We start from the raw sequence: 23398 nt of genomic DNA on the forward strand, positions 1-23398 counted from the left end.
CACACAACAATTACCACCTCAAACTAAAAGTCGGTTATATGACTAAGCAATTCTCCATAGTGATATAATTTGGAACCTAAGAAATGGAATAAATAACCGATTAAATAGATGGATCATCATTTGAAGTATCAACATCAATAAAAGGAAATTGAACCCATCTTTATATGTAATAAGCATAGGAAACAACATTAGGCCTCTGCTTCAAACAAGTTAGGACCAACTATATGAATCCTCGTTGCTTTATTGATCATAAGTAGTTCCCATGTGAAAATCTACTCGTCCCGGTGCTTTCAAAGTACTGCACATAGACAAGTAATTATGTAAATCCTCTACGAAAATACTACGTACTATATGATGTATACCGATGTCTAACTAGAAAGTGAGAGTGCAGATTTTGTGATTCTGCATAAGAAGCACAAATTTTATTATCTAAGTCGAACGCAAAAGAGGCCATCTTTCTGGATAATCCATAGCCACAAACACAGCAATGAATACCCACACCATCAGTATACCGATGATGATGGTCTTTATCAGTTCTTCTCTGCAGACACTCGTGTTGGAGACGTTGTGATGATTAAACTCGAGGCTATCTTTCACTTGATCAGGGGCTGATTCTGTCGGAGTGACCTCATTGGATTCATTCACATGATCAGGTGTTGGTTCTGTCCTTGTAGCTTCATCGGATTCACCTTCTGCATTGGTCTGGTCTGAGCATTTTGAGCATGAGCAGTTTCCACCAAGAAACGGAGGGATTGAATCGAGGTGATGGGATAGAAACTCTAGATGGTTTCTCCCAATAATCCTCACTTTTTGACGTGTGGCTGGTTTAAGCACCTGCAAGCACAATGTTAGTTTGATGTAAATAGTAATGCAGCCATACATACAAACCAACGAAATCATGCAAACAAAGTAAGTTTTCATTTCCATACTATAATCAGTAGTTAACCTGGAGAGGTGCATATTAATCCAACATAACCAATCAAAATCCAAACCACGAGATAATAATCTGGGCGATACACCAACAAGCAGAAATCTTAACCAGCCATTTGAAATGAAAATGAGATAAGATGGGATAGTCCTCCCTTCGTGTTGGATTGTATGAGAGGATTATGTAGTCAAGAGAATATTGTGTGTTCACAGTAGAGGATTATGTACCGGACAAATGAACACTTGAATTTTGGATTCCCAAATACCCCTACTGAATTCACAAAATATTACCCCACAAACTATAAGTATAAGTAACCCAATTCTTTATGGGAAAGCAAAAACAGATTTGCTAGAAGGGAGAACAGTGATTTAAAAAACAAAAAGAAGTAGCTCATGGGGGGAGGTAGCATCCTCTTGTGTCTATTAGAGCTATGGATGGTTAGTAAAATCTTACTGAAGTGATGACTACATACGATTTCTTCATTATGATCCCCACAAATAGTGGAAAACCTCCCCCAGTCAGCAGAAGTAATCAAAACCAATTCACAACTATTTGATCATCACAAGTCAAAATCAAGCAACTTGTGGATTCATGTGACTCGTCCTCTGAACCACCAACAACGCTTTTTTTAATTCAAAAGCCTTTTTGGTTGACATGGATTATCCTGTGTCAACCACAATAATTTCAGGTCAGACATCACCTACTTAGAAGCTACATAGTGACATGTTAACCATCCTGCCACCACAAATACCAGCCACATCAGCCCACACAGCCTTTTCTTAAAAATTTCATCTCAATGGCAAGTAAATTAGTAAGACATTTCTAACACCTGTAAGGAAAGGGTTCAGGAGTTGCTGGTTTCTTTTTTTCTTTTTCTTGGGGTGGGGGTGAAATCTTTAAACGCATCAATGATGGAGTTACCTGAAAGAAAGTTTGCATTATTATTTGGGCAACTTGAGGGAGCCGAGCTATAATCAAAGAGCTAAGACGATTAGGATAATGATCCTGCAAGAGCATAGCACAAGATCTCATCATGTGTATGGGAAAACCAAAGGGAGAGAGTCCTTCACAGTCCATCAAAACAGTTATTTGAGGATGTTCCACATTGACCATTCTCAGAATACCGTGCTCAATCTGCGAAACTGTGGAATCAAAACCTCAATAAGAATCCTATCCAAAATCAGCATGCAAATTGAAGAAGTCTACATGAAAAACTGAGACCAAAGGGCTGGCAATACAACAACAATAACATACCCAGTAAAATCCCACAAGTGGGGTCTGGGTATGAATTCCAAATAGCAGACCAGAAAATATCAGTGATTTCATGCCATGCAAATTTGACAAATTATTCGAAGCGCAATTGAGCTGCTTAACAGAAAATCCTGCAATGAAATTTCCATTGAAGCAGCTTTTACTTGGATACCATGAAACTAGCAAAAGAATTAAAACTCAGGATTGGTTATCCCAGTGATAGCCATTATCCCAGACCCTAATTCCCAAGTTTACTAAGCATATTCAGGTTTCTCAGATGTTGGCATAGAACAAAGAGGTCTATCCAGGCCAACCCAGTTCAATTAGCAGAAAATTGGTGTAACAATTACATATCGGCAGCAAAGAGGATTGATTCACTAAGGGTACAGGTTAAATTTTCTATGACAACTCTAAACCTGAGTTATGACATGCACTTGGGCAGATCATACTATTCTATCCTGAAGAACCTGACCTCAGCCTCTTATAGCATACTTGACTCGTATTAAAACTTGCAATGATATTATTGAGTCACCAGTGACACTGACACAGTCTTTACATGTATTCCAGTTGCACTGATATATAAACTACTCAAGAAAGATATGAATACCAACTGCTTTTATCAAGAGAGATTTGCCATTCGATCTCAGGTTGGAGCAAGCAAGTCCAAGGCGAATGATGAGGCAAGGCCGTTGATTGGCATCGTGGCCGTGCCAAAAAATGAAAGGAGACCAAGCCTTAAGTTCTTCTGGTGAAAGAAACGTGTAACTCTGCCGCCATTTAATGGTTTTCTTAACTGATGAAAGCAGCCTAGCAAAATCACCATTTGCAGCAGCATAGAATTGACGGAGCTCATCATCATTCAACCTGTTAGCAGGTTGACCAGGGAACATTAAAATTCCAATTTAACATGTTAGTATCACTGACAAATTAGTCAAATATAAATTGAAATTGTTAAGAAAAGAATACTTGTGTAATGCATCAAAGAGCAACTACGTTTGTAGATAAATGGAAGTCGGACTTAACAACAACATACCCAGTGTAATCCCACAGGTGGAGTTCAGGGAGGGTAGAGTGTATGCAGACCTTACCCCTACCTCGTGGAGGTAGAGAGGCCATTTCCGGAAGACCCTTGGCTCAAGTAATGCATATCAAAGCCAGTAGAAAAGAAAAATACAGAATCAAAGGGGACACACTAAATAATAAGGAAGTCTGACTTAGCAAGCTTTATTATTTTTAAGTCTCTCTTTTCTTGTGTTCTTCCTTTTTTCGGGAAAGCATAATTAAATAAAACCTACTAAAATGAAAATATGGAACGTCAAAGCAACATTTTTTTCCCCAGTACCACCAGTCTAGCATTGAGACTGACAAAAGTGAAGGAGGTCACCTGACCTCTCAGGTACACTAATACCCTCCTCCCTCAGTTCCTTATGGAGTTCTAGCAACCATCTTTGAGGATAACCATCATCCTGTACTTCATCATGAGATCTGTAAGGAAAACCATGAAGCATACATTAAAACTAATAACCTTAATAAGGACCTGGAGAGCACAATTTTCATAAAGAGATAATGAAAATCAATTTCACGAAGAAACATGATCACACAAGGCATAAAGAAAGTGATCACACAAGTATAGTTGCTAGGCCTCCTATCTTTCAATTTATTGTTGTTGTTGACAATATGTTTCAATGTAATTACATTAAAAGCTGAATAACAATTTTGAATTTGAGAACAGCCCAAGAAAAATAAAAAATGATAATTTCTGTTGAATCTCATGAATGATCTTCTTTCATGTTGTCATTGTTGTTTGTTTTTCACAAAGATTCACGTGGTTATTGTTGGGAAATTCATATTCATTACAGTTTCCAAACATCACAACAAAATTGAACAATAAAAGAATTAGGTTTCAGTGTAGGACTAGCTAAGATCGTAATCCTCATTTTCTTTATGACAAGGGAACCAACAGCCGCTACCTCTGTGCAATAGCTCACAAACCACACGGGAGAGGTAAGCCGCACTAGGCAAGTCCCTGAGATGAGCTCGACCCAGAAGGTCAACCCCCTTGCTGGCACAAGCCAAAGGGGTTTCAAACTTGAGACCTCCATTATGGAAGTCCCAAGCCAAACCATCTGAGCCACCCCGAAAGGAGTAATCCTCATTCTTATTGTGGCATTAATTTCATAAATCCTAATAATTTATTTTCTGTGTTTGTGGTTGAACGAGTAGAAGCTTAAGATAATAACTTGTGTATCATAATCATTGCATACACCAAACAATATAAAGAGAAGCCAAAATACAAGGATCTGAACTTGACATGAAATTATAAACTCTTCTATTACTATATCCTTTTAGCCATTAGACAGCTGCTGTAGTCCAGGAAGTGAGAAACTTCCAAAGAAAATATACTTCGAATGGTACACCTACCTTGCTTGTGAATATGCTTGAGAATGATGAAAGTCGTTCGGTGTCGTTTCTCCCGTAGATGATGACTGATCGGAGAAAACTGTTGCAATTGAGAGCAATAGCATTGGCCTAGACAATTTCTACCAAAATAAGCATAGTCATTACAATAGAAACACCAATCGATTTGAAAGGAAAAAAATTGAAAAGAATAAACAACAGTGTCGAAAATTAAGTTAAGCAGATTAAACAACAGCGTTGAATATTAAGTTAAGCAGATTAAACAGTAGTGTAGAAAATTAAGTTATGCATGCTAGATCTAATAACAAATAACCAACTAAAGTAGTCTTGGCTGTCAACAATTTATCTTCTATGAAGTGCTGCAGCAGTAAAACATATACCATCTCTCCAAACAAAAAGAAGTTCATCTGCTGTGATTATATAATATTCCTTGTATTAAAGCCCTTCAAGACCGCTTCTAGAATCCAACATTTGAGGTGACTTAAATGAGCAGTGATAACATAAATTATAAGGAAGGCCAAGTGCCAGAAGAGATTATTTTTTTATGCACTAAATCAAACAAGAGGTGCTCTCTAAAATACGAAAACAGTAACCAGCAAAAATAGCCAAATAAAAGAGAAATATTTGGGCCAAAAACCAGAACCTGGATCTCTCATGTAAAAGGATTTACAGCCATATGGGAAAAAGTCAACATTACACTCAAGATTTAGCATCTGAATCACAAATGTTGTTTGCTTTATTGTGACCAAGGTGGTTATGAACATGCTTATAATGAGTCCAAAACCTTCTGCAGCACTTTCAACTCATGAGAAACATTTAACATAATGACGTCATATATCGAATGTAAAACACAAATGGGTTGTTCTCCTTGTAATCTTCAGAAACATAAGTAGAAAAGAAAAGATAGATAGGCAACGGAAATGTCACAATCCTCACATAATTTATTGAAAAACAAAAGACATTGGTTCTTTTCACTAATGTTGTCAAGCAAACAAGCACCAGAAAAACTAAAGACAGGCAAAGAAACACACTTCCAGATAACCAGATGTGCAATCATACAGCAGATTAAAGATGAATTGGTAACATCCAAATACTAGGAACCGTAGTTGTCAAAAATTCACAAGTAGAATATAACAAATTCAAAAAGTGAATGCAAGTATTCCCAGAATTGCAAGAATTATATGCACTAAAAGATGAACAGAAACCCACCTGCAATTGTCTGACCAATGGCTCCAAAGGAACCCACTTTTGGATCCACTTAAGCGGTGGATAACATAAAGCTTGCAGCGCCTGCAAACCGTGCCAAATAAAAGGACATTTAGCTTTGCTCAGCCTTCGTACAACCTCTAGAACAGCAGTGGTAGCCAAGAATATGACAACATCACCAGCAGCTCCACTAGTCTGTACACTGTGTTTCACTTTAGTTATACATTTCAAAGTCTTTGCTGAGAAGTGCTTTGTAGCAGAAGCAACTAAACAAATCTTCGGTAGCTTTTCCTTGCTAATCATCCGCGCCTCCAAACTTTTGTTAGAATATGGTGGACATGGTAAGTCACCCATATTGACGACCTCATAAATCTCAGTCACAGCTTTGCATCAACAAAAGAAAAAACAAATCGTGGAAATTAGAACATACACCAGTTTTCCCGCCCAACTATTGGATTATTGTGTAATCAATTCATATATACCAGGCAGACATAACAAAACCACCACTGAAAGAATATTAACCAGATTTTAAAACTTGCTAAGTATGACGACGCTATGAAGAAACTTCCAATATAAAACAAAATTTAGCAATAATCAGGATTAGTTATGGTATCTTTAAGGATGACAATGAACTCATAATATCTAAATTAAGCTCCTGTTTGGCCATATATTTGAAGCTGAAATTTGAAACTTCAGAATTTGAGTTTTGAAGTTGTGCTTAGACATGCATTTTACTTGGAAAAAATATAAGTTTTGTGAGTGTAAGTCCCAAGCTTTTCAAAAACTACTCCCAAAATCAATGGTCAATCGCTAGCTAAATCTATTTAGTCACGAAATTATTCTCATATTCACCAATCACTATGATTGCAAGCAAATTTCTCTACTAGGATTCACGGATTATGCAGCTAAAACGCCCAAAAATGAAACCATAATCATCTAAAACAAATATTTGAAGTTAAATTTTCAAAAATTACTCCCAAAATCTACGAGCAAAAGCTAGCTAAATCTATTTAGTCACGAATTTCTTCTTCCTATATTCAATAATCACTATAATTGCAAGCGAATTTCTCAACAAGGATTCACAAATTATGCAGCTAAACCGACTAAAAATGAAACCATAATCATCTAAAACAGAGCGAGCAAATGAGAACAGGAGATACGAACACATTAATAGCTATCAAATCAATCAAAGACGAACACATTAATTACTACATATTTTCTCGATTAACATGTGGATGTTCAGTCAATTACCTGAAACAAAATCGGATTTCGTACCGTATATACTATCAGGTTGAATTAACGGCGAGAGTTCACCGGAAACTTAGGTTGAGTGTTGATATTCAGGGAGAAATCGCTGACGACGGGAAGAATATGGCGGAGTACGGCGGAGGTTGACCGGGAAGGAAGGTTTATACTTTGCTTGGGCAAATGGCGCGTGAATTCACTCTCCTATCGTCGTCTGGTTTCCCCTAGAAGATACAGATATTGGGTCCCACCTGATACTGAATCACGGTTTAGTTTTTTCTATTGGATTGGATTGCCACGTTGACACGCCGTCCCCCCCGCTAGATCACGTGTTTTGTACTCGTATTGAAATCCGATTAATTCCATTCGCCAATTACATCATCCATTACTGAGGCATAATTCTTTTAGTTTTTGAATTTTTTTGTATTATATTTAATTCATCAGATACATGTATCTTGTATATATGCGGTTAAATTAAGTGTAATTTATTTCAGATACACTTTATTCAAGCGTGATTCACATATATCTGAGGTTTATTGACTCTCTTGCTCGCCTCTCTCCCTCTCTCGATTGTGTCTCTCCTTATGTATATGTATTCAAAATGTATCTGATATCAAAGATACATGTATCTAGTATCAAAGATACATGTTGACTCTCACGCTCGCCTCTCATTTATCTTACTCGCTTGTCTCCTCTCTCTCTCTCGCTCACCTCTTTCTCTCGCTCGCCACTCTCCTATGTATATATATGTCTCATAATGTATATGACATTAAAGATAAAATGTATGTAACTTGAAGTTTGGTATAAAATTATTAATTAATGAGACAATATATAATTATTTCAAACTATAGAGTTTATTAGTATATATGTTAGTAATGTTTGTGTAATTATGTAGTTTGTCCTAATATTTTTTCATGTTCAGAGTTGAAATTCAGAAGTTTGGTTAAGAATGTAGGAATCTCAATCATTCTACCAAAACTCATAATGATTGTAATATAACTACTCTCTTCATTCACTTTTACTTTTTACGTTAGACTTTAAATGCTCCTAAAGAAATAAGGAGGTTAATTTTTACGTGTCACAATAATTTTTGACAAAATATTTAAATTTACGAGAGAATTTGTAAACGAGCATGAGTGAGCCATTTCATGCGTCATCTATTTCGCTTTGACAAGTGTTATTTTAAAAATAACAAACTTGAAATATTTTGCTTTTTGCAATATGAAACTCATTGAATTAGCTAATTCAAACTCGTGTGTTTAGTAAAAGTATAGTAGTTTAATTCAAAAAATTTGTAACTAGTTGTTTGTTTTCTTTCTGGTTTTGAGGCTCAAAATGACTACATTTAAATTATGATTCTTTAGAGTGCTCTGTACGAAGAAATATTGGTTGTCCATGATAATCTTTTCACTATTTTAAGAAAAAGGAGGAGACATTTCTTATTAGGAGTTGCTTCATTTTTTAAGCTTAAATTTGATACATTTTATTAATGATAAACGAATTTAATCTATTTATAGAGTGTGTCCTTTAAGTTTTTCATTTCATTTGTCTCAAATTTTAAAAAAATGCTTTCACTATACTAAGATAAGGAATTTCAAAATAGTATTTGTTTGGTTATATATAGAAAGCTTGTAGGGTCATAAAATATGTTTTGATTATTTAATATTAAAGAAATTGTCCAAAAGAAAGTATAAATTTACTTAGATTTATGAATTTATAAATTTATAATATCCTATTATGCTTGATTTGGTTCACAATTATATTAGCTCTATAATCTATAGATAATTTTTTGTCAAGTATATGATTGAGAGGACAAAAATTGAGTGATTTTTTTTCTAAAGAATAACGAAAAAAGAAAAAAAATAGTGCAAGATATGCCAAGATATTTTTGCCAAAATGGGACCAAATCAACTAAGAATAAATAATTCAATGTTTAGCTAATTTTTTGTTTTATTTTAAAAAAAAGTTAAACTAAGTGCAATGTATATATTCGATAAAATCGAACAAATTCAAAGTATCTTATAGCATATCATTGTTATCTAACGTAACCACGAAGCTAACCATCATTGTCTTATTGAGGAATAAGAAACTCGCTAGAATCATTTTAATTCGATTAATTTGAATTCACATGATAACGTTTGATTTCAGGAATAAAGCACTTTTTTTACTAAAGATAATTGTATTATCATGATTCGAATTTGAGACCTTCAACTAAAGATGAAGGAATATTTATTATCTCAATATAACATTTCATTGTTCACAATTCATATTTAAGATTAAACTTACGAGGTGATAGTTTCATAAAATGGATGTTAGCATTTCATGGTGTTTCAATTATTAGTTCTCATAATATTGTATAATTCCATAAATGGAATCAGAATAGGATAAAGTATACATAAACTATATCCTACCTTTGCAGAGTAGAAGAACTGTCTCGACTCAAAAGAGATTTTTCTCAAAACAAGTTGCGAGAAAAATATGACAACATAATAACAAAATACAAAGTAACTAAAATAACAAATAGAAACTATATTATATTTACACTATTTATAAGATTACCTTATCCTCAATTATTGAATAACAAGTTATGTAAAAGTTGATAATTCGATATATAGTTTAAAGGTTCATTATGCTAAATCAGATACGAGACTAAAATCAAAATTTACCTTCATTAAGATTAATGAGTAAAGTTTACAACATAATGATGAATGAATATTACATATGAAAACGTGACCCGTTAAGTATGAAACATACGACCCGAAAACCCGATAATAAAGAAGAAAAACTCAAGAACATAAACCCGGCGAATCCTAAGGCGACGGATATATCTGATTGAACACAAAATGCATTATTAGCCGTACACGTGTCCCGATCCCTTAACGTCCGAGCTAACGCCGTTCCCGCCGAATCTGCCGACAACAACATGTATGCAAAAACCTACACAGTAAAAACAATGTGTTTTCTCACACTATGCCTTCGTACAAAATATTTCGCGTTCATATAGAATTCGTGAAGAAAACTACGAGGAGGTGTGATGCATGCAGCTTATCGTAATGCAAACATAATTGACTCATTTCACGTCTTAAACCAACGTGAAGTCAGGATTTAAACTTTATGAATATTCAAGATTTTAGTGTTTTTAAGTTATTAGATTCTAAAATAACTTGTACATATTCAATAATTTTAAAAAATAAATACATGATTTGAACTAAAATTACTGAATTCTGCCGAACCTGATCGTGGCCGAAATCGAACCAAACTTGTACAACTTCAGGAAGAACAGTGGTGCCTCTTGATATTTCCCAAACCGAAGCTCCAATTTCGAATAGTGAATACAATGCTACAATCCCAGCTGCAATTGCCACAAATCTATAGAAAAACAAAATCTCATTATAGACTTCAAATAAAAAAAAACTCGATCTAATCGTTTGAAATTGAGACGTAATTGACTAATTGATTGTATATTCATAATTAAAATTGTCACGATCCAAGCCTATTGATATGTATTGTCTGCTTTGGCCTACGATCTCAGAAAATTGACTTTTGAACTACGCAATCGAGCACCAAACTAGCTACCATGACAACTTGAGCTATGTTTTTTTCTTCAAAAGAATCAACTTAAATAATCGTTTAATTTAATGAACTTATTAACCTTATAATAGTCGACAAATATATGATATATGTATAATCGTATATATACACGCTACAAAAAAAACTTTTTAACCTTCGAAATTTGTTAGTCCTGCTTGACTCACCCTCGTCGAGATAACATAAGTGAAGGGGATTCGAAGAAATTTCATCTAAATTTTCAAATTAAGGTAGTTTTATCAGCTAATTATATTGCAAATATGCTTAATTAAGTTCAATTTAATATATTTTTTTCGAGAAAAATAGAAAGAGCTAATAGTAGTAGTACCTGAACGCATCGAAGTGGTACCACCGAAGAGAATCGGAATCGGAATCGGAGCCACCGCCGTGAGAGTTAGCGAACATGAAAATTGCAGAGGCGAGTGAGAAGCAGAAGGCGGCGAACCGGAAAATGAGTATCAAAATATTTAACCGCTGGTTTTTTTGCACGGAAACGGTTGAGTGAAACTGAGATTGATTTCTCGGCCGGGGAGACGGAGTTCTAATACCGCCGTTCCGGTTCGGTTCCTGCGGCGACCTCATCATTTTTTCCGGCGAGAAATTCAGACGGAGATGGAGAAATTCATGGAGAAATTAAAGTTGGGTGAATTTATTAATTTTCTGGAAAATTTGATTTCATGTGTGAAAAAGTTTTTTTTTCTGTTTGGGGATTTGAAGTCACGAGACATGGCATGATTCTCATGACAAGGATAAATGATAAATGGAGCAAGAGAACATATAATTTCTCGGAGCTCGACTAATTTAAATTTGCGTAGCAGATCGTTGTTACTAATCTCAATATAAGCATCACAAGTGTTCATTAAAGCTCGACTAATCTGAACTTGAGTATTGTATAAGGATCTATTTCTAGAAAAGACTCTCACAATTAGAATTTTCTCATATAAAGAACTCGAACTCAAACTATTTAATAAAGAATAAAGAAATACAATTAGGACAAACTCATATTGTTATACCCGAATTTAATGTGTGTTATATTTGAATTAAATTACTTTTGCCATCAAGGATATAGTGAAATGGTTGGATTGGATTCGTGTTGAGAGAATGAATTTTTTTGATATAAATCTAAATATTCAAACCAGTAAATTTTGAATAACAAATTATTACGCAAAACAATAAATAAAAGAATCTATGAAAATGAGAAGGCATAGGTACTTTCAAGATATATGTAACATTTGATTCATGTTTTAACGACTCATACAATATTAACTCAACAAAATAACTTGTTATTGGGATCTTCACGTATCGCCTTAGTATTGTACTACTACGTTGGTTTGACACACCCTTCTAGAAAATTCACGTATCGCCTTAGTATTGTGCTACTACGTTGGTTTGACGCACCCTTCTAGAAAAAGTTCAAGCCTTAAAAATCAAGTAATTTACGATAATTCTTTTACTTAATATAAATTAAAATTAATCAAATCAATAGATTTTGAAATTTTTATTTTATTTTATTTAAAAAAAACATAGAAAAAGACAGTTCAATATTATTAGGTAGAAACGAATGGGAACAAGTGGGGTTATTAGCGCACTTTTCGTGCTTCTTTCTTCTTCTTTACATACTCTTTTTCCTTTGACTACATTTTGTTTATATTCGATAAAAAATTATTTGCATCAGGTATTTATATTAGATTGTTATAGATATTTGATACAAGCAAGTATAAGTATTTACCCTCGTAAGTCTCACGTGATATTTAATACTTCTGTTTCAATATATGCGCAAGGGACTGTAGTATGAAAGTTAAAACACTTAATTTCGTTTATAAATTAATGCATAATTTCACTTATTTGGAAGCTATACGAAAAGTGTTACAAGCGAACATACTGAATGATTCAAAATATTTTTTAAAAATGTTCAAAAAAAATTATGAGTAATCACATGAAAAAATGTTTGACTTTTCAAATAGTAATACTTTTACGTAATGAGATGAGAAAATATTTATTTTGATATCTGAATAATTTGAATTTGTGTTAAAAAAATCTACTTTTGAAGCAAATAGGTGCAAAAATAATTTGATTTTCACGCTCAAACTCGAGATCTCTGATTTATTGGTCGGATTATAAATTTATAATGTTTGGTAGTTTTCTATAATATTAAAGCTGTTAGACGCTCCTTTCAGGTTTTGGGATTTCCATCTGAAATGGATATATAATAATTGCGTTTATCTTTTTCCCTTTTTCTATATATAATAATAATAACATTTCCCCTTTCAATAATAATACTTTGTTTATTACTTTGATTGCGTAATACAAATTTAAATTAGTTGAGATTCTAATATAAGTAGCGGACACCATATAAAAAATCACTAGCTTGTATTACATGCACTTATCGTTTCTTATTTTTACTTTGGTTTTTAATGTATTTTTTAGAATACTTATTTTTTTTTCTATTTGAAAAAAGCTCCTTAAATGTGGTAATTGTCAATAGAGAGAATTTAAAATATATGAAAAATAATTCATGCACTCCTTGACTAAACTATTAAATTGTAAAAAAAAAAAAAAACAATAAAAGTCAGTCAATTCTTCCAATTTCCAAGCAAAAAGGAATGACTTTTTAACACTTAAAAAACAAAATTTTATTATTTTTTAAAAATAAATAAATTGGTTGATGTTAAATTTTTTATTTAGAAAAGGCTAAAGTATTCATTACCCCCTGAATTTGAAGCTTTTTATTCGGTGTACATCTAAACTATATTCCGTTTTAATTATCCCGAACTTGTTTATTCCTCCATCACGTACACCTTTTTTGTCCACCTGCTCCTATTGACTACATGCGCGCGATAGCTGGCAAAAGTGGTGATGTGGATTTCCACCTGGATAAATAATAGCCACCTAGATAAATTAATATAGCAAAAAAATAAATATCAAACATTCATTGTTTAAAAGTTATTTTTGAATAAAGGCTGATTTCGCGAAACTCCTTCTGGATTTGGATTTTTCTAGACGTGAAGTTGGTCGATTAAATTTCAAATTTGTCTGAATTCTTACCAAGCAAGTGTTAATCTTTGTTTCCTTTACTTGTCATTTGCATTTTGCCCTATTTTTCGTTTAAAATATGCCAAATATTAAAGAAAAATGGAGATTTTACAGGGTTTTTTTTATCGTTGTAGCTTTATGATGTGGCAAAAAATAACTTCCTCACGCTCCTAGTAGAGTGAGTTGTCAATTTCTATGTCAGGTGGACAATAAAGGTGTACGCGATGGAGGAATAAACAAGTTCGGGGGTAATTAAAACGGAATATAGTTTAAGTGTACACCAAATAAAAAATTTCAAGTTCAAGGAGGTAATGAATACTTTAGCCTTTAGAAAAAAAGAAGATAATTATTTGTTTATTTAGCATGACAATATTGACATACAAGAAATGATCAATTATATTAAGTGTATAAAAAAAAAATAAGTTGGTGCACTAAACTCTCATTCTGCGCGGGGTCTGAAAAAAATCGAACCACAACAATCCTCGGGATAAAATTGAGAACATCCTCGGATTAAACTAAAACGTAAGAATCTAGCTAGACACTACTAAAAACGAAAATAAAGTTATTTTTTTTATCATCTGAGCAACGACCTCTTGTCCATGTTGAAAATTCCTTCAATGTTTTGTTATTTTATGTATTGACTCTATAGACAACAATATTGTTGTTGCTAAGACTTGCAGAGTAAGTAACAACATAGTCACTGTAATTCCACAAGTGATGTCTGGAAAGGGTAGTGTATATGTAGTCTTACCCTTACCTTGTAAAGGTAGAGAGACTTTTTTCGATACACAAAATTAGACTTGTAGACTAACAACAACATATCCAGTGTAATGTTTGAGACGAGTTTCCCATGGGAAACCCTTCACTAACGAGCCAAATTTTCAACAACATACTCAGTGTAATCCCACAAAATGAGGTCTAGAAAGGATAGAGTATACACAGACCTTATCTCTACCGTAGAGGTAGACAAACTGTTTCTGATACACCCTCGGCTTGAGGGAAAACAATCTAGAAAAAGGAATAAACGGAAGTGAAAGCCTAACGAAACATCGTAACAAAGACAAATTTTCATGAAACAAATAATCAGTTCTCTAATAATAAGAAGAAAGATTCATTTAGCTCATTTTTGAGATGTACATTATGCAGTTCAACAACTTTAGAGCTATAAAATAAATCTCACTTTAATGGCAAGAACCTCAAAAACTAAGTTTTAACAAAAAAATGTAAACAACGATCGAACTTGCAAGACGAAAGGCGTAATGATACAGAAAGGTATGACCTTGACAGCGATTCTACATTTGTATCGATCAATAGCTGATGACGCGAAAGAAGTTTGTTTTACATCATTTCTTGGGACCGTCTTACACAACGACTAACCTTTTTCTTGAATTCATCTCTATTGTCTCTCCATTCCTTCTGCAATATGACAGCAAAAAGAGACGTGAATAAGGGCGTTACAACAAAAGAAGAAAAACCAAATAACGGGCACATGCTGGCCATGGTCGTCTCTCCTGATATTAGTTTGAACACTCAAATTAGGATTTGGCATCGGATAAAGTCTCGATGGCACGAGAACTATCCATCCTTAGAGTTGAAAAGGGAAACACAAGAAACATTGTAAAAAGACCTTAGAGGTTCAGAAGAAGAGAATATTAATGATCTTCTTCAATGAACTTCAAATGATATGGCCCTAATCAGTTTTTCTAATAATTGCGATGTCCGGGCCAAATTGCATGAGCTTCGACTAATTCCACATAGTACCTGCTACATCCCACCAACGCAAATACAGGATAACTCTATCCATCAAGACTTGAACAGATGAGAAGAAATCACCTAGGACTTTTTACCTCCGCTACCACAAGGGACTATCAAAATTGTTTCATTTCGGCAGATAAGTCCCAATTGCATCATAGGAACCTGATACCTCATGGTGATATACCCTGGTTTGTTTTGGCGGCGGGGGGAGTTTCTACATACAGTGTCTACCCTACCCCACACCAGGAGGACGCAATGCAGCCCAGTTCAAAGGGAATAAGTGAAAAAGAGTCGATAAATTGGATTACTTACAGCTGCTTCGACATTAGCAGGGGACTCATCATTAGGACTTGAAAGCATTGATATGATGCTCAACATTATGCTCTCCACCTGCATATCATACAACCAGTCAAATTTGATAATAGAGAAGTCTAGTGCTGAAGGAAAAATAGCATACAACAAATGAACTTCAGCCAAACAATCAAGAGAATCGATATCAAAGGAAACACCGTCCCAACCTTGAAAAATATAGAGAAGTACAAAAAAGGACATTTTCTTGATCAAGAATTGGAACACAGAATGTAAAGGAGAGAAACATAAAAGGTAATAGTTGTCAAAGGTCATGAATTACATCGATTTGAACCACTGACACGAGGATTTTCAGTCCTTTGCTCTAGCCAGCTGAGCTACCTGAACCACTTTCCTAAGGTAAGTTTTATTCATCAAATAACGCCTGGATTGTTACCACGGCGCTTGCTCACCCGTTCGTTAATCCTACTTGACCCGTGGAACTCTCTTTTATAATTTGACACATAAAAACACAACCATTTAAACGAGGGATTACCACAAGCTCATATAGATAGCATAATTTATGAATTGTTTGGATCAGTCATAAGCAGTCAAACCTGCCAAAAGTGTCTTTTTCAATTTTGCTCTGGCTGAATCACGTATGTCTCGCACAAGTCATTTCAGAAATAAGAGGAAAGAAACACAGCTAGGTGTAAAATAAAAGGAATCATTACTACGATGTAACTAGAACAGAGGTATCTTTAATGATGTCGAGGGTAAGAGACATGCAAAATTCACATGGATTCCGATTTAAGAATTAGTGGTGACTGGTGAGGATCCCAACTGTCTTTGGTTGCTGACTGACTTGTACGAGAGAGAGAGAGCCAATGTGTGCAAGTGTGTACTGAACTTCATGGCTTTGCAAATTTGTCATAATTAGATTCTATCTCCACTAAAGACTAGTACCTTAGGTCAAAATTAAGAAAATATCCATCATAAGAAGATTGTTTAATGTTGACGCGACTCTATTGAACTTGGAAATGCAGTTTTCACCTGCATATGTTGTGTCTTACTATTAACCATGACTGCAATAGCTGTGCATTACGCAAACATGAAACATGTTACTCTTGACTCTTTAATAATCCAGTTAAAATTTACTGAAAGAGCATTGATCGCAACTAGGTGTCATAAGAAAGCTTCATCAATTAATTTACTGACCTAGAGTTCCAATTTTGACGAAGATCTTGATATAGTTAAAGTCGAGTTAAAACCAATTTATTGTTGTTTAAACTTCCAAAAAGTTGTCCAACTTGTACTAGTAATCTATGTTGTTCGGACTCTTCAAAAATGTTGTTGCACCTGTATTGGATCCTTAAAACTGAAATACTTTTGGAGGATCCAGCATGCACCTATTGACGGTTTTTGAAGAGTCGGAGTAACGTAGCTAGTAATTGGATATTTTTCTAGTTGTAGGACACCAGTCACTTTTGGAATTACTACTATAGATCTAATAATATTACGGTAGATCTTCATTCTCGTAAAGTGAGCTGAACCATGAGATAAGTTTACGAAAACCAACACCATAACCATTTTACCAAAGGAAGTGGGAACATTTAATTTACCAATAAAAAGGAAAAGAAAACGGGAACATCCATTTCATGAATATTCATAGGAAAGAAGACAATAACAGATTTCCATACCGTATGGACGGGAGACCACCGCTCACTAGCAAGCTCATAGCCATTTGGATCATCACCAGGGGGATGAAGGATTGAGATGCAAACCTTTCCATCAGAGTAAACTGTATATAAAACCAGAATTTCACGATAGAGCCAAAATTAATGAGACGATGGTACAGAAGATCAATAACTTCACTGATTCTCCGAAATATACATGTAGATTACGTACCATTAGGATGCCAAATCTCCGAGGTAAATTTAACAGTTGGTGGACTGTTGGGATAGTTTTGGGGAAAGCTCATGATAGCATTAAAGAAACCCCCATCACTGCACTTGGCAACATTTACACGTGGTTAGGAATTTTTTCCCGACCCAACCTATAGCATAAGTAAACATTGGAAATGACGAAATATCTACTCTTAACTAGAGTCGTCAGCTTATACAACAAAAACTACCTAAAAGGAAACATGCATTTCAATTGCCAAACTGCTAACTAAGTCAACCAAGAATGAGCATGAGATTCAGTAATAAACAGTCGGGCCTGGTCACTCCGACCCCCTTTCTGAGGAGGCATCCCTTCTCTTGAAGTTAGGAGGCTATTCTGCTGAGTTCCTTGGACAGAGTCAAGGAGTCTCGTGCCCCTAGGTATTCTATATCTACTCACCTGTGTAAGGATGCTTCTTTCAGTTTCTTAGTAAATAGCAATAATGGGTGAGGCGAACCATAAGAGTTACATCAAACACAGATGAAATAGTAATAAAAGGTGATCGGAAACTTTGGATGGGAAAAAGTTGATGTATATGATTAAAAATCAGAGACGGTAACGTGCAAAGTTAGTGGCACCTAGTCCCACAAGGAACTTCATAGATTCGTTTGAGACTAAGGAGAGTGCAGATTTATTGATTTTTATTTCAGACAAAACTTCCAGGTAAAGAGAAACACAGTCAATAGAGAGTTCACCCTGGGAAAAGTTGGATGCAAGGTTCTATACATTACAACAACAGCGACGAAAACACTACGCCTCAATCCCAAACAAGTCAGGGTAGGCTTATGAATCCACACTTCTTCATTTAAGCTCATTTCATTTTATCATCATACTAAATAAGTTTCTAAATATTACCAGATAAAAGAATGTATCTAATCAGAAGCTCATCAGTAATTCAAAGCTCCAGAACCGAGCAACATAAAAACACTATTGCCTACTGCACAGATCACAAGCGCCAAATTTTCTTAAACATATAAGAAAACACAAACTTATTCAATCGAGCATAAACCAAATCAACGACAAAAACCCTTCAACGAACAAACAAAATTGAAAAAAGGAAAGAACTTCAACATCAAATCAAAAGAAAAAAAATCTTTAAACTAATACAAGTAAAGACTCACTATAAAGTTTCCGGCGGTCCAATAATGGTGACACTCCATTCGAATAAGTTGATTTCATCAACCAAACCAGCTGAAAATCCATCAACTGGTTTTTTACATAGATCTGAAAGTGGAAAAAACAAGGATCTTTACATTCAAATTAAAGAAAACAACAAACTTTAACAACACTCAATTAAGCAAAGAGTCCACAGAATGAATATGACTAGATAAAGCAAGGATCTTTACACTCAAATTTAAGGAAACAATAATAATAAAGAACACCCAACTAAGCAAAGAGTCCATAAACTGAATATGACTTCCCAAAAAAAGCAATGATCTTCACTTTCAAATTAAGCAAACAGACCAAAGAATGAAGTGTGAGTACCAAAAAAACAAAAAAGAAAGGATCTTTACATTCAAATTAAAGGAAACAACAAATATCGAGAACACCCAATTAAGCAAACAGATCATAGAATGTACAGATGGTCTATCAAGAACGTAGAGGAGGAAGGATGGGCAGTTGGTCAGATCTAGTATGGATCGTTCCCTATGAGTACAGAAAAAGTGAAAAGCAAGGATCTTTACATTCAAATTGAAGGAAACAACAAAAACCAAGAACACCCAATCAAGCAAATAGTCCATAGAGTGCATATGAATACAAGGAGAAGTAATAAAGCAAGGAGATCTTTACATTCAAATGAAAGAAAACAACAAAATCAAGAACACCCAATTAAGCAAACAGTCCATAGATTGAATATGCATACACAAAAAGTGAAAAAAGAAAGGATTTTTACATTCAAATCAAAGGAAACAACAAAAATCAAGAACCCCCAATCAAACAAACAGTCCATAGATTGAATATGCATACAAGAAAAAAGTAAAAAAGCAAGGATCTTTACATTCAAATTAAAGGAAACAACAAAAATCAAGAACCCGCAATCAAGCAAACAGTCCATTGATTGAATATGCATACAAGAAAAAAGTAAAAAAGCAAGGATCTTTACATTCAAATTAAAGGACACAACAAAAATCAAGAACCCCCAATCAAGCAAACAGTCCATAGAATGATATGAGTACACAAAAAGCAAAAAAGCATGGATCTTTACATTCAAATTGAAGGAAACAACAAAAATCAAGAACACCCAAATAAACAAACAGTCCATAGTTTGAATATGCATACAAGAAAAAGTAAAAAAGCAAGGATCTTTACATTCAAATTAAAGGAAACAACACAAATCAAAAACACCCAATGAAGCAAACAGTTCATAGAATGAATATCAACAAACAAAAAGTGAAAAAGCAAGGATCTTCACATTCAAATAAAAGAACAACAACAAAATACTAGGAGTAAGAAAGAAAAAACATACCTTTGAGTTGTTTCTGAAGTAGGAGACTAGCTTGAGAAGCTGAAGCCATTATACTTCAGAGAGATTCTTGGCAAAGAAATCAAAAAACAGAATCAGTAGATTTATACAAACTATTCAAATCCCTGTAGAGGTTTCAATTTAGAAGTCAAATAAGTACTCTTTTAGACCAAACAAAGAAAGGCTGCAAGGGAGGCTTAAATATCTTTAATTCTTTGAGTTAAATATGAAATCCCTCACTACTAAAAGTGCTTCTATCAAATATGTTATAGAATATTCGAAATTAAGACTTCTGATTAAAAGATAATCTTATGTGTTGCACTAAATTTTTTGGTAGTATGATCAAGAGATTGTTATTTGTGTAGAGACGAATTTAAAATTTTAACTTCATCTATTTATTTAATCTACTTAATTGAATTTGAAATTTATTGTTGAGTGATATTCCTAGTTTTGGTTAGACTTGATATTTGTTTTTGCATTCATAATATCATAGTTTAGTCTATCTTAATTCTTAATTATTCTCGAGTTGAATATGAAATTCCTTAATATAGAAGTGTTACCTATTAAATATTTTATTATATCAAAGCTCGAAATTGAGACTTCAGATTAAGAAGTAATCTCATTCGTTGCATTAAATATTTTGGTTGTATGATCAAGAGATTGCTATATGTGCAAAGAGACGGATTCAAGATTTTAACTTTATATATTTTGATTGAGATTTATTATTATATTTAATCTACTTAACTAACTTTGAAATTTATTATTTGTGTTTATTGTTGAAAAGTTATGCGTCGGGTTCGATGTAAATATAGAAATTAATTCTTTATTATAATTTTGAGTGATTCTCATAGTTTTGGTTAGACATGATATTTATTTTGATATCATACTATCATAGTCAAGTCTATCTTAATTTTTAATCATTCTCAAGTTAAATATGAAATTCCTCAATACATATGTGCTCCTTACCAAATATTTTATCATACTCGAGGTTCAAAATTATAAACTCTGAAATTATAATTGAATTTAAATTTTAAATGTTATTCCATCTCCCGAAATCCAAATTAGCACCAATAAAAATATTTTAATTCATCGTAGTCGAGTGAACTTGAAACAAGCTGCCTCTTAACTATTTTATGGCCTATCTTCATCTAAGTGAGTCTTAACTTTTTGAATCATCTTCTATATTTTTAAGTGATAATGCCAAAGATATTTATAACAATTATTCAATAGAATAATCAAAATATGAAAATTGATGTACACGTCACGTTAAAAAGGATTAGAGATAATGTGTATATTTTTAATTGGTATTTAGGACCACCATAATCAACATTTTTAATGTGTTTAAGTTACTATATATATTAAGATAAGTCTCGATAGTTCAAAAGCTAAAAAACAAAAAAGAAAATAAATAATAAAAACCCCTTTACATCATTTCAATTAGTTTCAAATTTCAACTCAAACCCATTATTTATTAAAAAATAGAGAAAAACTCCAATCAAAATGTTTAAAATCTTTTAGATGGTTTTCTTAATAAAGGTATTTATTAAAATTCATATTTTTATTTTAACATTGCCGGTATTGAAACATGCATGACTAGAGGCGGATGGAGCATATAGTTAATGGTTCAACTTAATTCGATATTTGATATAGATCATATATAGATATATATACATGTGAGATTTTACTAAAAGTTAAAAAGAACATGATAAGTCATAAACTCACGATAATTACCAATATAACGAATTCAGCAGTAAGATCTTAAAAGTAAATTTTGAATTCATCGTCACGTACAATAACCGTAAAATAGGATGGTCCAAAGAACCAAATTCTTGCTATCTTCATGTGTCATATAAATATGCACCTTTATGTTAGAACATTGCCTTTATTCCACTCTTTAAAAATTATAAAATGAAAGATATTTTAAAATTTAACTTATATATTCTGGTGCAATAATTCATTTGTCAGTAACATATCATGGCTAGTTAAACACATCATCTATCGAAAAATTATATGAAACATATAAGAAAATGTATGGTATATAATTATATATACGTCAAAAATTAATTTACGATATACTAAATGGACCATCTCTAATAAAATTTATGGTTTTATCACTAACAAATATATTCCGATATTGCAATAAATTCTTTCTTGTATACCTTTTTTTCTTTCTGTTTTTTCATTCGATGTCTGATATCATATTGTGGTTCAACTAAATTTGAATTCGTGTACTACATAACCCATTATTGACGATGAAGCTCCCAAAAGGTTTTTTTTTTTTTTTTTTTCATTTTTAGAAGCTCAAATTCAAAACCTTTGATTAAAAAAAAGAAATTTCGATCATCTCATCACAACCGATGTTATTCTTTTTTTGTATACCTAAAAAAAGTAAAGTGAATCATATTAAAAAATATACTAAGATGCAAAGAACCATATTACTCTCTATTATATGTGACCCAAAATTAAAGTGTATATTCTTTTAGTATATTGTTGCATAAATGAGGATCGCTGTGACCAACTTCAGATATTAAAGTAAAATTTATACAAAAACTTCGATTATTTTGTCTAAAATTTGATTTACCTATATCTTTGAAGTTAATTCTATAGACTTTAAAAATTCATAAATTGTGGTTATGCTTTAAATAAGAATCCTCAAATTGGCTATTTATGTACTTTCCCCTGGAAAATGACATATAGTGCAAATATACACACATAAAGCTATGAGCCTTTAAAAATGGTAACAAGCCCATTACCTATGTGGCCCATATCAATGATAAGACAACATTAAAGGCCCATTTGATGAAATTGACATCGGTGGGGGCACGTTTTGCTTTTCAAATTGATTGATCTTTATTTTTTGCTTTTTAGCAATCGAAGTTATGTCTAGTGGGACATACGTTCTTTAAAAATTGAAATGATGCCTGACAACCTAAGCATAACTTGTGAAATATTATAATACAAAAATATAAACTTATGCCTCACAAGAGAATGGTTAGTTAAAGGGGACATAAATTAAAGAACAACATAAAGTAAGGACAAAAGTGCAAATGATCCCAAATTGCACTATACTGCCATTTTTGAAGAGTCGGAGCAATATAAGCTCTCTTTTTATAGTTGACACGAAAAGTATTGCACATCACGAAAATAGGCAATGTTTGTTAGTGTCTATTACATACCACGAAACAAATAGCTAATTTCTGGTAAAACTCTTTAACGAGCCAAATTTTCAACAACATACCTAGTGTAATACCACGAAATGAGGTCTAGGAAGGGTAAGG

The 23398-nt window shown here is 33.3% G+C and overlaps 3 protein-coding genes across 5 annotated transcripts; all 3 read right to left on the reverse strand.

The window, feature by feature from the left end:
- Positions 1–221: 221 nt before the first annotated feature.
- LOC125867558 (phosphatidylinositol/phosphatidylcholine transfer protein SFH11-like) lies at positions 222–7252 on the reverse strand. 3 transcript variants are annotated; one of them, XM_049548103.1, is made up of 8 exons: positions 7055–7252; positions 6326–6367; positions 5807–6186; positions 4601–4719; positions 3569–3664; positions 2787–3043; positions 1850–2070; positions 222–834 (listed from the first exon to the last, which is right to left on the reverse strand). In XM_049548103.1, the coding sequence occupies exons 3-8, from the start codon at positions 6155–6157 to the stop codon at positions 430–432; spliced, it is 1449 nt and encodes a 482-aa protein (XP_049404060.1). In that variant the 5' UTR covers positions 6158–6186; positions 6326–6367; positions 7055–7252; the 3' UTR covers positions 222–429. The 3 variants fall into 3 exon arrangements, with proteins under 3 accessions (XP_049404060.1, XP_049404061.1, XP_049404059.1); XM_049548104.1 differs by lacking the exon at positions 6326–6367 and having other exon boundaries at positions 7079–7252; XM_049548102.1 differs by lacking the exon at positions 6326–6367.
- A 2446-nt stretch (positions 7253–9698) lies between these two features.
- LOC125867934 (CASP-like protein 4C2) lies at positions 9699–11371 on the reverse strand. The gene is made up of 3 exons (XM_049548522.1): positions 10965–11371; positions 10282–10417; positions 9699–9985 (listed from the first exon to the last, which is right to left on the reverse strand). Exons 1-3 carry the CDS (start codon positions 11219–11221, stop codon positions 9764–9766), a joined length of 615 nt encoding a protein of 204 aa, XP_049404479.1. The 5' UTR covers positions 11222–11371; the 3' UTR covers positions 9699–9763.
- A 3390-nt stretch (positions 11372–14761) lies between these two features.
- On the reverse strand, positions 14762–20405 carry LOC125867938 (ubiquitin-conjugating enzyme E2 7-like). The gene is made up of 6 exons (XM_049548525.1): positions 20124–20405; positions 18778–18880; positions 17621–17718; positions 17413–17513; positions 15737–15814; positions 14762–15085 (listed from the first exon to the last, which is right to left on the reverse strand). The coding sequence occupies exons 1-6, from the start codon at positions 20170–20172 to the stop codon at positions 15008–15010; spliced, it is 507 nt and encodes a 168-aa protein (XP_049404482.1). The 5' UTR covers positions 20173–20405; the 3' UTR covers positions 14762–15007.
- Between the last annotated feature and the right edge of the window lie 2993 nt (positions 20406–23398).

Source organism: Solanum stenotomum, chromosome 6 (assembly GCF_019186545.1).
Source record: "Solanum stenotomum isolate F172 chromosome 6, ASM1918654v1, whole genome shotgun sequence".
Taxonomy (NCBI): Eukaryota; Viridiplantae; Streptophyta; class Magnoliopsida; order Solanales; family Solanaceae; genus Solanum; species Solanum stenotomum.